Raw genomic sequence first — 14,059 nt, forward strand, 5'->3', positions numbered from 1 at the left:
CTGTGACGACGCATGAATCACACCATCGCTCGCATTGTGGTGAGAACTAAATTCACGGGTTACCTGCACCCCAACTTTACTCTTAAACTTAGTCAATTCTTAATGCAGGTTATACGAGCGAAAGTACAGCACGCTGACCCATGCTACCACATATTTTTTGCCCGGTTGCTAACTTCCTGTTTTCCTTCTTTGAAGACACTAAATGTGAGAAATGAAGTCTTCTAAAAAACTATTGGAAGCTTCCAATGGCTTTCCGAATTCTTCCCCCCCATCTCTGTATCTTTAGCAAGTATTTCACCTCACTTCCCAACAAATTTACTCTGGACCCAACCTACCAACTAGCCCCACCAAAAAGAAAATACAGCTTTGGTGCCTCGAATTATAATACGGACTTTGGCACAAATGCTGCCAGTTGGCAATGGCAGAAACAAACAAGAAGAAATGGGAACTTTTCTTTAAACCATCTTTTACAAGGCATATGATATACACACACACACAAAAAAAAACCTAAACAGCTAATTTGCCTATTCTGTACTTCACACCAGCTGCAAGCTGTTTAATTGGCGATTGCTAGGAAACTTTTCAAATGCAATAGCAAGTATTCATCCATATTCCTCCGAGCCCAGTACAAACATACAAGTATAGTGACTGAACGTGCAAACAATTCATTTCCATAACTTTCTTCTAGTAAACGCAACAATCTCTTGGAAAAAGCTTTGCTAGGTAAGGCCTGTCTTTCGGTGACACAAGCCAACAAGTTGCAGCACAACGCAAACAATTATTGCTTGACGTGAAAAAACATGAATTGTAAAACTAAGCCCGTAACTGGCAAGGGGAATCATAAAACATTTGTAGGTGTGTAGAGTGAAATATTTTCAGCCAAGTTAAACTGTGCGAGCTTTACGTGTATTTTGTAGTTGTGTTCCGTCCTCATATTGAAGCAAAGTTTTTCTTTTTCTGCGAAAAAAAAAAGGGGGGAGGCAGCATTTCCTTTACCAATTTATACAGTTGTCGAGGGGGACGGTCAAAAAGGCTACAGGAAAAAAAAATCCTGACAAGGTGACATCCGCCTCCCCCCCTCCCGTTTTGGCACGACTCTGCGGGAAATGGCGCATCCTTTGTGACAATTGCACTTACTTAAAAGTTGCTGATTTTAAGGTGATCTGTTAACTTTTTTTTTATTGCGCTATTTTGCCACAGGGCATCAAAGGAATGGAAAGATAAAAAAAAAAAGGAAAGTGACAGGATGCAAGTGGCTTCACGCACTACAGAATGCCGTATAGACCAGTCTCAGCCATAAAGTCCAACAGCTGCTTGTAAAGAACTTGCTGTGGAAATAATAAACTTTCCCTGTTCTTCTATCATTTTTCCACTCTATCTGGTATGGTCAACAACTCGAGATATATGAAATGCCTTTTTTTTTTTTTCTGGAAGGTTTCACTAGCAATGCTTTCTTGTATAATGCTGCTTTCTTCATAAAAGCAGCAGTATCCTTTCCATTGGAAAGAGAAAAAAAAGCTAGTCCGAAAGTAGGACGCCACACAGCCATGTATGCTTGGCTACTACATTTTTCTAACCTACCATACAAAAATCTGGCACAGCAACAGCATATATGCACTTCTATACTCGGGAACAAGTTAAGAACGGCACCAGCTCATGTACGGTATCACTCCGCCTAAGCGACGGACCCGGATGTCAACGGGCGCGCGCGTTTTGAAAGGAGACTGCCACGAATGCGTGATATCGTCTGCCTTTTCTCACGTAGTTTGTTTGCCGTCGCTGCAGTAGTTTGTAAGCATATTAGGTCCAACAAGATACAAAAACGGCTCGTGCCATGTTCAAAATATTCCCAGTAACGCGCTACTTGTGCTGCGCGGAGTGACATCCGGCTGCGGTGATGAGGCACAGCAGCAACTTCGGTGCCGTTCTTAAGTTGTAACCGAGTATAGTGCTGCTACTTCCAGATGTGGTGAAATATATCAACCATGCTAAGTTCTCTTTCTGCTACCTAGGCTTTAAAATGAGTCACAATATTTGAATACAAATCCCTCAATTATAACATGGGGGTAGGCAACCCTGCAGCCTAAGCAGCACAAAAGTTCCCAGCTGTGTGATTCAAGGGACACCAGATAAAGCGCTGAACTATAATCCTTTTACCGGGTAGAAGTCCACAGTATGCAAAAACCGGTCTATCCTTTTCAATCGACACGCATTCTTCACCCACCCACCGCGGTGGCTCAGTGGCTATGGCATTGTGCTGCTGAGCACGAGGTCGCGGGTTCAATTCCCGGCCGCGGCGGCCGCTTTTCTGATGGAGGCAAAAAGCAAAAACGCCTGTGTGTGCGAGATTTCGACGCACGTTAAAGATCCCCAGGCGGTCAAAATTAATCCGGAGCCCTCTACTACGGCACGCCTCATCGCCTGCGCTGCGTCGGCGCATTAAAACCTACAATCAATCAATCAATAAATCAGCATTTTTTCACCCAGAAAAAAAAAAGAAGTAATGCACTCTAAAGTGCCCCTTTCCATTTCACTATCCTTCCCACATGATTTGATGATGTCAGCGGCCACGACATACTTTCAAGTTCTCTAGGTGGCATTTAACGGGCTGCAAGTGCGTGCACTTGTGCTCAAGCAAAAAAGTGAAGTGAGGAAATAACCATGAAATGGGCTAACAGGAAAACTAAGAAAACTGAAAGGCATCCAACCACGTTAAAAACCTGTGTGATACTATCACAGTGGTAGTTCACGATGAGGCAACCGCAAATTGACCATGTTGTGTTTGCTTTTTCCGAGCACTGAAAGCAAGCTATCGCATAGCTACCGCATGTAGACGCATAACATTGCTAGAGCAGTGTGATGCCTACAGAACTACCTGATGTAGCCGTAAATAAAAGCTTGACACATTCACTTTGGCATTAGAATATGCCACAAGAAAGAGGCTAGGTGATGCAACCCCACACTTTGCACAACCCAGTAGCTTTTCTTTCACCGCACTAACAATAATCTTTTTTTTTTCAACTACTTTCGCATTGAACTAAATAGACATACCGCCAATAAACATTGCTCAGAGCCCCTTTAGTGCTGTGTTACACAACACAAGTTATAGAGCAAGTTCTACTGACTTGATCTAGAAATGAAAACCACTTTTACAAATTTCCCAACTTCCTATCCTTTTAGCAAAGAGAATGCTGAAAACAATGATAATGGTACTTGCAGAGTATTTGTGCCAAAAAGAAAACATTAAAAAGTTGACATGCGATGCTGTTGTAGCATGTTGCCATATTCTAGAATAATGATGAATACGAACAAGATGGCTCAGCTGCCAACGTACAGAGGGGTCCACTGTTAAAGGTAGCAAGCCAGCACGTAGCTGCGGTACTTCACGAAGCCCAAATGATGAGAGGCAGTGAGAGTCTGAGGCAGCTGGCACATGCGCGCTGAACGCACGAGGCAGTAGCAGCTGCATATCGTCTGCTACAGTGCGCTGCTCTGTTGCTCGGCTCATGAGAGCGGAGAACTCCCTCACTCAAAGGATGAATTAAAAGAAAAAACATAGCTTTTGTTCTCTCCAACAAATAAGCACTCATCACTACACTACATTTGACCCCCCACCCCCCCCACCCCTTTTTTTTTGTACAACAGCCAGTGAGAGAACTGTATTTTGTGCCTTGCCCTTTTCCTCACGCCAGCTTCGGCTCAGGCATGACGTAAGCCCACCGTCAAAAGCCCGCCATCAAAAGCTTGACGTTAAAAGCACGACGTTAAAAGCACGACGTTAGAGGTTCCTAAGCCGAGGTTATGCATTGTTTTCACCAAGTGACAAGGCTAAAACATATGCAATAAAAATTATCTCCTTGACCCTCTTGGTCCAAATACTTTCACCTCCAGCTTACTGGAAAGTCACATTAGTTGTTACACTCTATGAGCTTAAACAAGCTCACCGTGTTAACTTGTTGACCGGCTGCATTATAGCCTGGGCCGATGGTAGGAAGATCATATACAGGGCGTGTGGCCAAGGAATTTTAGCGCTATTCCCAACAGCAATTTCAAGCAGGTGTCCACATCGTGCCTGAGCGCAGGCTAGTGAGATTAAAGGGGCCGGGCATACAATGCAATTCCTCCCTGGTTGGGGACCAAAAAAAAAGGCAGAATTGTTGAGTATAATATATTAGAATTAAAGAAGGCTGCAAGAAAGTTTCCTTATTTTCAGGGAGAACAGAAACCGTTTTTTTGTTTGTTTTTCCAGCCCTTGGGCACGAGATTTTCCTGCTCCGACAAGCTGAGTGGCACAACAGCACACTGTAGCGAACAACATGAGGCTGCTCCTGCCTCGTGCGCTTAGTGCACATGTGCTGGCTGTGAGCAATCAACAAGTTTTGAAGAAAAAAAAAAAAAGTCCACAGCTCGAAATTCAAGCTCTGCATGATGCACCAAAGCCTCCGTCAACTTTTTCGAACAAGCGAAACCCATTCCAAACAGGATACAGCAGTTGCTGGCAACTATCTAACTGCACCACCACAAGTTTTTGTTCAAATGTCGAAAGTAGAATTTACTCTTCAACAAGCAACAAGCCTGTGTTAGTTGTAAAGAGATGAACTCGCAGGCTGTGTAAAAAGTATACCCTTCTACACATATGCCCACACAAAAAAATGTATGACACTGCACGCTTAATCACAAACTTCATCATAAGATGATACTATTCGACAAAGCTAATACTTTCAAAAGTAATATAACTACCCTCTGTATAATGCCCTGGGCCTGGAAGTTATCACAAATAATAAAATAAATAACTGGGAGGGACAAAAAGGCAGACGATGTTGCATCTCCTCCCCCTTCTCCTGGCCACACTCAAGCAAACTTAGCCCAGCGTACACCACCAGCAAGTGCGAGCAGCAGAAGCAATAAAACCAGCATGGCATAGTGAAAGATTCTACGTGCACAGCCATCGTTTGCATGCCGCCCCCCCCCCCCCCCCCCCCGCTCCTCTTTCCAAGTAAGTGGACGCACTGGTGAGGGAAGCCAACTGTTGCGCACGCAGTCTTGGACAGTAACTAGTTACTAGTAACGCGTTACCAGTAGCTAGCTACTTTTAAGTTAGAGGAACTTGTAACTGTAACACTGTTACTTTTTTACACAGTAACTGTAACAGGAAATACCGTTACAGTTACTTCGCTTTTTATAGAAAGCTATCCAATAGCAACACTCGTTAAAGGCCGGTGTAAAGTTTGAGTTTTCTACTTTTTTGAACTTTTCTCTCTCCACCTTTTACATTTCCACAACACGGCTGCCCTCGCATTTTAGGAGAAAAGGTCACTAATAGGATGGCTTATCTTTCCTACAGAAGAGCGAGGTCGGAGGATGGTCATGATGTCTAAAACTATTCTTTCACCTTGAGCAAGCAGAAACGAAAAAAGAAAAAAGAAAAAAAGAAACTGGAAATCAAACTTCCAAAAAGAGGGAAGCTATTTTACAACTTTGGGAAATGACTCCTCCCGAGTTATCAAAGTTCTGCAAATAAATTCCCCGACACCAATGGTGCATCAACAAAAAAGTTGATGCAACAAAATAAGGCGATTATTGGTGTTGGGCTCGAGTCCAAACCCTTCTAGGTTCCCTTCGTCTAGGGTTCTACCACGTGCAATTTTGACTACCCGCACACCTTCATACGTTTAGACTAAATTAACTCTACCATTTGGTTTGTGATCCATTACTTCAATGGAAAAGTAACGACGTTACTCTTTCGCAGTAACTGTAACAAGTTATTTTTTAAAAATTCCGTAACTGTAACAGAGTTACTTTTTTTGGCTTTGGTAACTGTAACACTGTTACTTTTTAATGGTAACATGCCCATGACTGCGTGCAAGCGGTGGTAACCAAAGCAATGGCTTGAGATAGGCAGCAGCCGCAAGGCCATGCAGACAAGGACAAGGCAAAGTAAGCACAAAAATTGGCAAGTAAAAGAAAGAGGATGTTGCAAGACTCTTTATATCCAATGGCAACATATACGTAATGTACACTCCAATTGCAAGGCTACCCCTTCGGAAAATAAAAATAAGTACTGATCCAATGTGACATTCTTTCTTTTATTTTTTGATGGCCTTAACCATTTCCAGTGAAACCACGATAAGTGCAAAAAAGATGTAAATGCCCTCTATACTTTTCCAGAAGCACAATGTGGAAAGTTAGAATGCTGATATACTGCCTTGAGATAAATATCTTTGGCTTCTCAGCCGTCCTCTACATTCAGTAGAGTTCCCCTATTGCTTCATCACATGCTGCCTGATGAACTGTCTGGCAAAGGCAATAGAAGTAATTCTGCAATTCGTGCCAGCAGCCTTCACTCTCACAAAACCCATTATGCCATTTGACAGCCTCCATTACGTCGCTCACAGGACATTTGGATGGCTTTGCACATGCTGTCATCCTCTAAATGCTTCTTATGGCACGACACAAGGTGAGCTGCCAGTAGCACACCAAAGCTAAAGAAGAACAGCTGTGAGTTTTGCCTAAAGAACAGCGAGCCACAAAGTGCGTCTAATACCTTCACAAAACTCTCCTGCAGCCATAATTTATTGAAAAGGGTTATGCAGGCATTAGTAGCTTCCCTGCAAGGCTAAGCATTCCTATTCTAACTGTGAGCAACCAGATATATCTAGACTAGTGATGTTGAACGAGACTTGGAACTCAACACTTGCATCTGGGGCGGTATTCTCGTAACTGTCCCTTTGGAAAAAGTCCCTTTTGCGTCCCTTTCATCGTGACGTACTTCCGGTTAAGAAGTGGACGTTGGCAGCATGGAGGAAGGTTGGCAGTAGGTTTGCCGCGCTTGCGTTACGTCACTTCCGGTTGTTTGCTTTTAGCCAATCAGGGCTCGCCAAAAGGGACACTTTTGAAATGGACGCAAAAGGGACAAAACTCGAGAATACCGCTCCTGGTTTATTCCTTTCACCCAAGATGCCACACATACACTATCATTTGCGCTTGCAGATTTGTATTCAAACATTTTCTAGTGTCATTAACCCAGTCCTACAATACAATCTGTATAGAGATGGTCGAGAGACTGTGCAGGGAACCTCAGCTGCTTGCTTCACACGTTACATGAACTCTTTGTGTTAGTGTTGCCTACGATAAATGAACGTAAATCTAACTGCAAGTACAGCATCAATTTTTAATTTCAGCAACTCAGGGAATCTTGTATGTACATTCTGACTATGCAGAGCAAAACTTGTACTCAAAATAAAAGAAACAGCTAGTTTTAGTGGGTAAAAATCAATTCATACAACACAGAATATTGCAGCTTCACGCAATGGTGTTTATTACCCAGCTTAGCACAGCAACTTTTTTTGTCCATTATTTTTCACCATACTTTTGCTAACTTGGTCACTTGTGTTCGTCCTCTTTCCACACATTTTCTCGTGTCGGTATTACTATCCGATCAATATCAAGCAATAACCTCATTGATGAAAACTAATGCACATTTTTTCTCCTTGAACTGTTTGTTGCCAATGGGCATGTTTTACATCTTTTTCCGGTAATGTACAGATTTTGCTAGGCAAAAGTTGTTGCCTGCATGAGGACGTTATTTCTCAGTCAGCGCATTAGGAAAGAGAAACAGGCGCAGTACGACCACTTCTACAACTCAGAAAAGCGTGCACGGATCAAAAACTCAAGCCGTACCTGGGTGACTGAACAGAAGGCAGACGACGCGGGTTTTATCAACCGCGTTTTGTTCCCCAGTAGGGGAGCGTATCTGCTCGAGGATGTTGGGACAAGACACTTGATAGTTTTAAGCATCTGAGCTTGCTAGGCGAACACGACGTCCCGGCTACAGAAAAAAAAGGGAAAGAGGCCAACAAAAGGAAAGAGGGAAAAAATGAAACAACACACCAGTACAGACATCACCGCGATTTTCTCCCAGCTTCACCGGCTGAATCTGAATTTGAACCCGGCAGGTATCAAGGTTGCATGAGTTAACACGCGCCGGGTTAGTGACCTCGAACGAAACAGGCCACGACAACCTGTAACCCAGCGGCAGCCGGAAGAGCACCCCATGTTTTTCCATATCCCCACTGAGTGTTCAAAGAGGAAAGCGAAAGATAACCGCAAACACGATAAGCCACATGCACTCACGAACACCCAGAATCGCGGAAGCACATCATAGCAGCCGGTCGACAGCCCTTCCCCGCAGCAATAAACATGCATGGCGTGAATTGCCTGTCGACGACACTTACAAAGTACTATAACAGTGCGATATGCAGTCACCCAGAAGAAGCCGGTTGTGGGTGCACCTGATGAGTACGGCACAGCTGTCTGAACAATCCGCGTGCAAGGCAAGGCAAGAGTTCCCTTCGCTACTGCCGCTACTGCCACCTATCTATCGTCGGTAGGTCATCTCACGGACTGCTCACGGATATGGAGCATGGGAAGACAAGACAGGAAGACAAGTGCACGGTCGTGGACAAGTGGGCCTCCTCTGTTATCCCTCTCGGACAGCCTGCGCGCTGCCCGGGACGTGATCTCTGGTGTGAAGGCAGTCCTCGGACTGCCCGGCCAGCGGACTACCCAACACTAGTAAATTCAGTGTCCGTTGGCGAGTAAAAACACTTCTTTTTTTCAAATTAAGAGCAGCAGAGAATACTTACGTTTAGGAAGTGATCAACATTACGAAGAACAAACAAGAAAAGATTGTCATCACGCCGTGGCGGGAATTTTGAAGCATAGCCGACTACAGCTACTGGCGTTCGCATATGTACCCCACTGAAACTCACTTTCACTGGATAGAATTTTCGATTTTCCGTATTTAAATTTAATTAATGAATCAATTCTCCCAGCAGAAGCCCAAGCTAGCACTCTAGCATTCTCGTGATGACGTTTTTCTAGCTGTGTGCAAACATTAAATTATGAATATCGAAGCCAACAACGCGATGTTCGGTTCGGCTTCCAATCGAATGCTACTCATAGCTTTGGACGTTTTCCGAAGTATTTAAAACGTGAAAACACAACGAAACAGCTAGTTGTTTATGAACCTCGATATATAAAATTATGCATGCTATTTTTGAATCCGAAAATGCCTCGCTCAAAAGTACATGCAAAATGTATTCTTTGCAGAAAATGCCTCGCTCAAAAGTACATGCAAAATGTATTCTTTGCAGAGAGTTTATACAACTTGGGCACCACATGTACTGTTCCGGCATTCGACCACCGCAAACCTGCACCGGCTTCCTACGTTTACAGTGACAGGCTTTTCCGCAATACACCGGTGACGTGCGGCTAGAGCAAGAGGTGTTTATCTCCTTGGCATTGGACCAACTCAACCCTCCCAGGAAGGAACTCATCCGACCTTTGTCCATTTTATGTCCATTTCCATGTGGCCGTTTCTAACTCAGAATTCCACTCCTGCTTCTCTTTTCGCATCCTTACTGGTCAGCTCAGTTGCTGCCCCAGTCAACTTTTTCTAGAATTAAGTCAGCTTACGTAGTTGTGCTCACTATGTGCGAAACTTGTCCTTTTTTTAAATATGTATATGGTCCTTTATATATATATATATATATATATATATATATATATATATATATATATATATATATATATATATATATATATATATATATATATATATATATATATATATATATATATATATATATATATATATATATATATATATATATATATATATATATATATATCAGAATAGGAAATGAGGGGCTCGTTGAAATAAGACAGAAGACAGAAATAAGGGTTGGCAGTCAAGAAAACCTCGGAAACAAAGGGGAGGATGTGGTAGATAATTGAAACAGATTAAGAATTTGGAAAGAAAGAAAGAAAGTAGAGAAAAAATGCCCGCCGGGTGGGATCCGAACCCACGACCTCCAGAATACCGGTCTGGTGCGATAACCACTACGCTAGCTACCAGCGGGGCTATTTTTCCCCTCTACTTTCTGGGGTATTTATGTCAATGTAATTTTTTACTGTGCTTGGGGTGGTAGCCACCCCAAGCAGCGCCCAATCCCACACAGCGCTGTCCTGTCTAACTCTCGTTCTTTTTTGTGCCGTGTTTTCGCGCGCTGGATTGTCAATCATGAACATTCACCAACTCGCCCAAATCACAGTCCTCTTGAGGATAACTTGTTCGCTGTCACCAGGCCAGTATTTTGTAAGCTGATATTTTGTTAAAAATAAGCTTTGTTTTATCCCTCAGCCACTGCATTAAGGCTCTGATCCCCGAAGCATATTTTGAGATAGCCAATGCTAATCAGCGGGTGTGTGTGAATATGTCTACCCGGTACCTGCCATCGCATTTTTCACTATAAAACAGAATCCAATGAAAGATATGCATTTACCAACAACTGACAGGGGTAAATTAGTGCTAGAAGCAGGAGACACGGGTCTTTCTTGAAGGGGGCAGTGACTTTGTGAGCAGCATCACACTCCATCCAGAACAACAGTTGGGCAAGACGGTGAAGTGGCTTCTCCAAAAACAAAGTGGCGCTAAAGCGAAGGGAGCAGCAAACGGGACAAGCACAGGACAAATGAGGCAGTGCCCGTCCCATCAGCCTCACTTACATTTTGTTTACTTAGCGCTTTATTAAAAACGAAATACATATTGCCTGCCAGGTGACGGGGAAGGTCTTCAGATTCCTTCAAAAGGAGAAAAATTGCGCACCCTGTGGTAGCAGTTTTTGTGCATACCTATTATTATCACTTGGGTTTATTAACAAACACAAATTTTTTCACTTGTATGTGTCCTGAAAAACTGACATTTACGCTAGGCACCCCAATGCATGCTACCATAGCAGTGGTGAGACGTGTGGTTATGCGAAAGGTGCGACAAAGGAACAAATGTCTAGAGCCAAATCAAAATATTGGTTTTGTGCTTATTCAATGGCTGAAACCAGCAGAGAAGAGCACAAATCATTCATGATCAGCCACCACGGGTATCAAACCTTGCACACAGCCTTTTCTTTCTTTTTTACTGCACAAAACATGCTTCTCCAGCATGTCCTCTTTCCAGGTGCGTGACCTCTTAGAAACGAATTACGAAATGCAGAAAGCAGGCACTTTGTGGCTGTGCGCCCTCATCAATGCGCAGTTCAGCAAATTTGTGGCCTGCTTGCTCCTGGATTAGTTCAAGTAAGACCCATGCCTGGAATGTTTTATACTGCCTGCAGGCTGCATAGAGCGCGATATTTCTCTTCCACAGCCTTGCCGTGAGCCCAGCGGCATAGCTTTTGCAAAGCTGTCACAGAAAGTAGAGTGTTTATATCAGACAAACAATAATGGTAGAAATGAAAAAAGAAAAAAAAAGGGCACAGCGTGCACTAGTGGTGCCAGGCTGGAGAAACAGCAGAGCTGGCGGCCCCTCTCCCTTCGTCAGAGACCCGGCTGTTGCACTTCCGCACCTGCTGCTGAAAATTCTCCATGACTGGCAGGCCGGGGTCATTTTGCCAGCAGGCTTTCACATCTCGCCAAAAGTGGACCGCATTAGCACGCGCTAGAACTCGCGTCAACCGGCTTCGCGAACTCGGCGTCTGTGCTCTCCACTTCAGGCTCAAACGCACGTGGACTGGCGGATAGAAGAGCACGCAAGAAATCACGCCACAAGCGCTCGGCAGAGTGTTCCCGAAGGTCGAGCTGGCTGACGCCAGGCACTCGATCCTCACAAGGTGCACGCTCACATGAGCTCGTTTTTTGTTTTTTGCGAGCCCACGCACAAGCTTGGATGATGCTGGGCGCTCCTCGTGAGAGGCACGCTCACGTGCACTCGGCTGTGCCGAGTTTCCTGGTAACACTCCACAGCGGAACTAAAAGCTCACACAGCTCTGCTGTTAAAATCGCTCAAGTGCAGCACACGTTCCCTTCATAGAATAACCCTCTATTTTTCTTCCCCACAATTTTTTGTTCCTCCTCAAAGAAATTAAAAATGGTTGTGTCTTTAAATTCATAAGCGTTACGGGTGTTTAAATGACAAAAATACAAAGCTGAAACAATCAGTGACAGAAGTTGGGAATCCACTGTTCTAATAAAAATTGCCCCTTTTAGCTGATTACAACAGCACAAAGATTAATTTGTGCCATGTGGAAGGAAGCATACCGGAGACAAAACACCACACCACATGCAAGATTGTCAAAAACTAGATGCCATGGCTGGAAGCATCTGACGGGACGCTACAAACTATTTCTCACCGGTGGTAGAGCCCTTCAAAAGCACTGAAGGACTCTGTTGGCGGTGATGTAATATGTCATGACAGAGTTCCAGTTAAAAAAATCTACACGCAATTACACCAACTTGTAGTAGCAATTCAAGCATGGCAACAGCTGTTGTTCCACCCTTTGCAATCTACTCAAACCTTTTTAATCCTTTGAGAATAGCAGCTGCGTTGGCAACTGCATCGCCTTGTGGGCTGATCATTTTGACACATTATCATTGCACTGACATAGGGAATTCTTTTTTTGAGCCAATTCGGAGTGATGGGAGTGGCATCTGACATTTTGGAACAGGTCTCAGAGCAGGAAGAATGCTAGTTTAGAGCAGCTATGGCAGTCCTTGGAGCAGATGTTAATATATGCCACTCAGAGGTGAAAACATCACTGACCCAATCCAAGGAGGTTACTAGCAAATACTATGGGGTGTTCACTGCACACCCCATGCCAGGATACATGGTTTGTACCTCATTTAACATTAGTACATGCAGACAAGGATGTTGAGTGACAGGCGCAAATCCCCAAATATTTTCTTTGGGTAGTCTACCTCCTTTCAATAAACCATGCAATGGTGAGTGCATTGGTGAGCGCTAATGCAAAACAACACTCACAATGCCATGGCTAATCCAAACTATTCATGCTACCAAGATTTTATACAGGCTAAAGGCTGAACCGCATGACATGCTTTGGCACGTGATTTATGTGCTTCAACGCTGTGTATGCATTCTTTGGCCACCCGTGTTGACAATTTCATCTTGACGGCGGTCTCTGTTTCAGGTAGAATATGGAACCTGACACATCCCTCTAGCATAGGGCCGTGCCTTTTTAACCGAGACTGCAAAATCTCTCACCTGAGCCACAAAGTTGACACGGCGAAACGTAAAAAAACTCCAACATCAAATGAAAGTTCTGCATCACTCTGCTTGCCCACTATAGCGATATGATCTGAAAGGTACACCATATAAAAGCCCATGCCATGAATAGAGCATGGTGATAAGCTTTGCAAGGACAAGTTGGAAAAACCTAAACTTGGCAGCAGGCCGGGGCTGTGCATATCAAATATTGCAACAACAAATTCACATTTTTTAAAGGGGGCCATGAAGACAAAATGCAAGTTTGGTTCATTCGAAAGATTGACTTGTTAGAATAACACTGAACACCACTTTTAACACAAACTTCAATAAAATAGGAAAACAGAGAACAGGCATGTGACACCCTAGCTACTTTTCCGCACTGAACTTATAACGTATTATGGGCAGGTCTCCGCGACTGGCTGAGGCTGACAAAATCTAATGCAAATTAAACAGGGATTACAAGCTTATAGAACGAGCTATGTGCACTTAAATTAAGTGCACATGCTTCTTATAGCAGTAAGAATGGCGGGGTAAATACTTGAAGTTACGAACGAACACGTAAACATAGAAGCACCAGTGCGTATGGCACGCACTATACCGGCCAAAGCTGCACAGCCGTTGGGCGTGCTGGGCCTGTCTGACACTGGCCAACTGGCATAAGTGACATCGCCACTTGCACAACCCTCTTTTTCGTGCATACCCAATCTTCCAAGAACGATTACTATCAACTGTAACAAAAGTAAGCCATGTACAAATCCAGTTAAAAACAGAGCAAGAGCGGACAGCGGTCTCTGGGCCTTATTGCGGCACCACAAAGTAAACGGTAAACAAAAGACAACAAACGACACCTTTCACCATTCACAGCAGCCTTAGCCTACATACTAACTTTGGTTTCAGGTACCTTCCCTGAACACGCCCTTGCTGACATCACGAAACACACGATTTAGCAGAACTAAGTTTGGCTTGAAATGTTCAATTTCTCAGTGAGTAAAGCATAGT

General features: G+C 43.8%; 1 protein-coding gene across 3 annotated transcripts in view; it reads right to left on the reverse strand.

Annotated features, from left to right (window-relative positions):
* Positions 1–8,474, reverse strand: part of Kyat (Kynurenine aminotransferase) — a 63,537-nt gene extending 55,063 nt beyond the window's left edge. The window contains exons 1-2 of one of the 3 annotated variants that reach the window (XM_077672314.1): positions 8,235–8,474; positions 7,681–7,828 (exon numbers count right to left, since the gene is read on the reverse strand). In XM_077672314.1, coding sequence (XP_077528440.1) covers positions 7,681–7,797 — 117 coding nt within the window. In that variant the 5' untranslated portion in view covers positions 7,798–7,828; positions 8,235–8,474. Of the gene's footprint in view, positions 1–3,334; positions 3,485–7,680; positions 7,829–8,234 lie in introns of those variants that run through there. The other 2 variants (XM_077672315.1, XM_077672313.1) reach the window with 2 other exon arrangements.
* Between the last annotated feature and the right edge of the window lie 5,585 nt (positions 8,475–14,059).

This window comes from Haemaphysalis longicornis, unplaced genomic scaffold (assembly GCF_048455015.1).
Source record: "Haemaphysalis longicornis isolate Haplotype H1 unplaced genomic scaffold, Haemaphysalis longicornis Haplotype H1 scaffold_1, whole genome shotgun sequence".
Lineage (NCBI taxonomy): Eukaryota > Metazoa > Arthropoda > Arachnida > Ixodida > Ixodidae > Haemaphysalis > Haemaphysalis longicornis.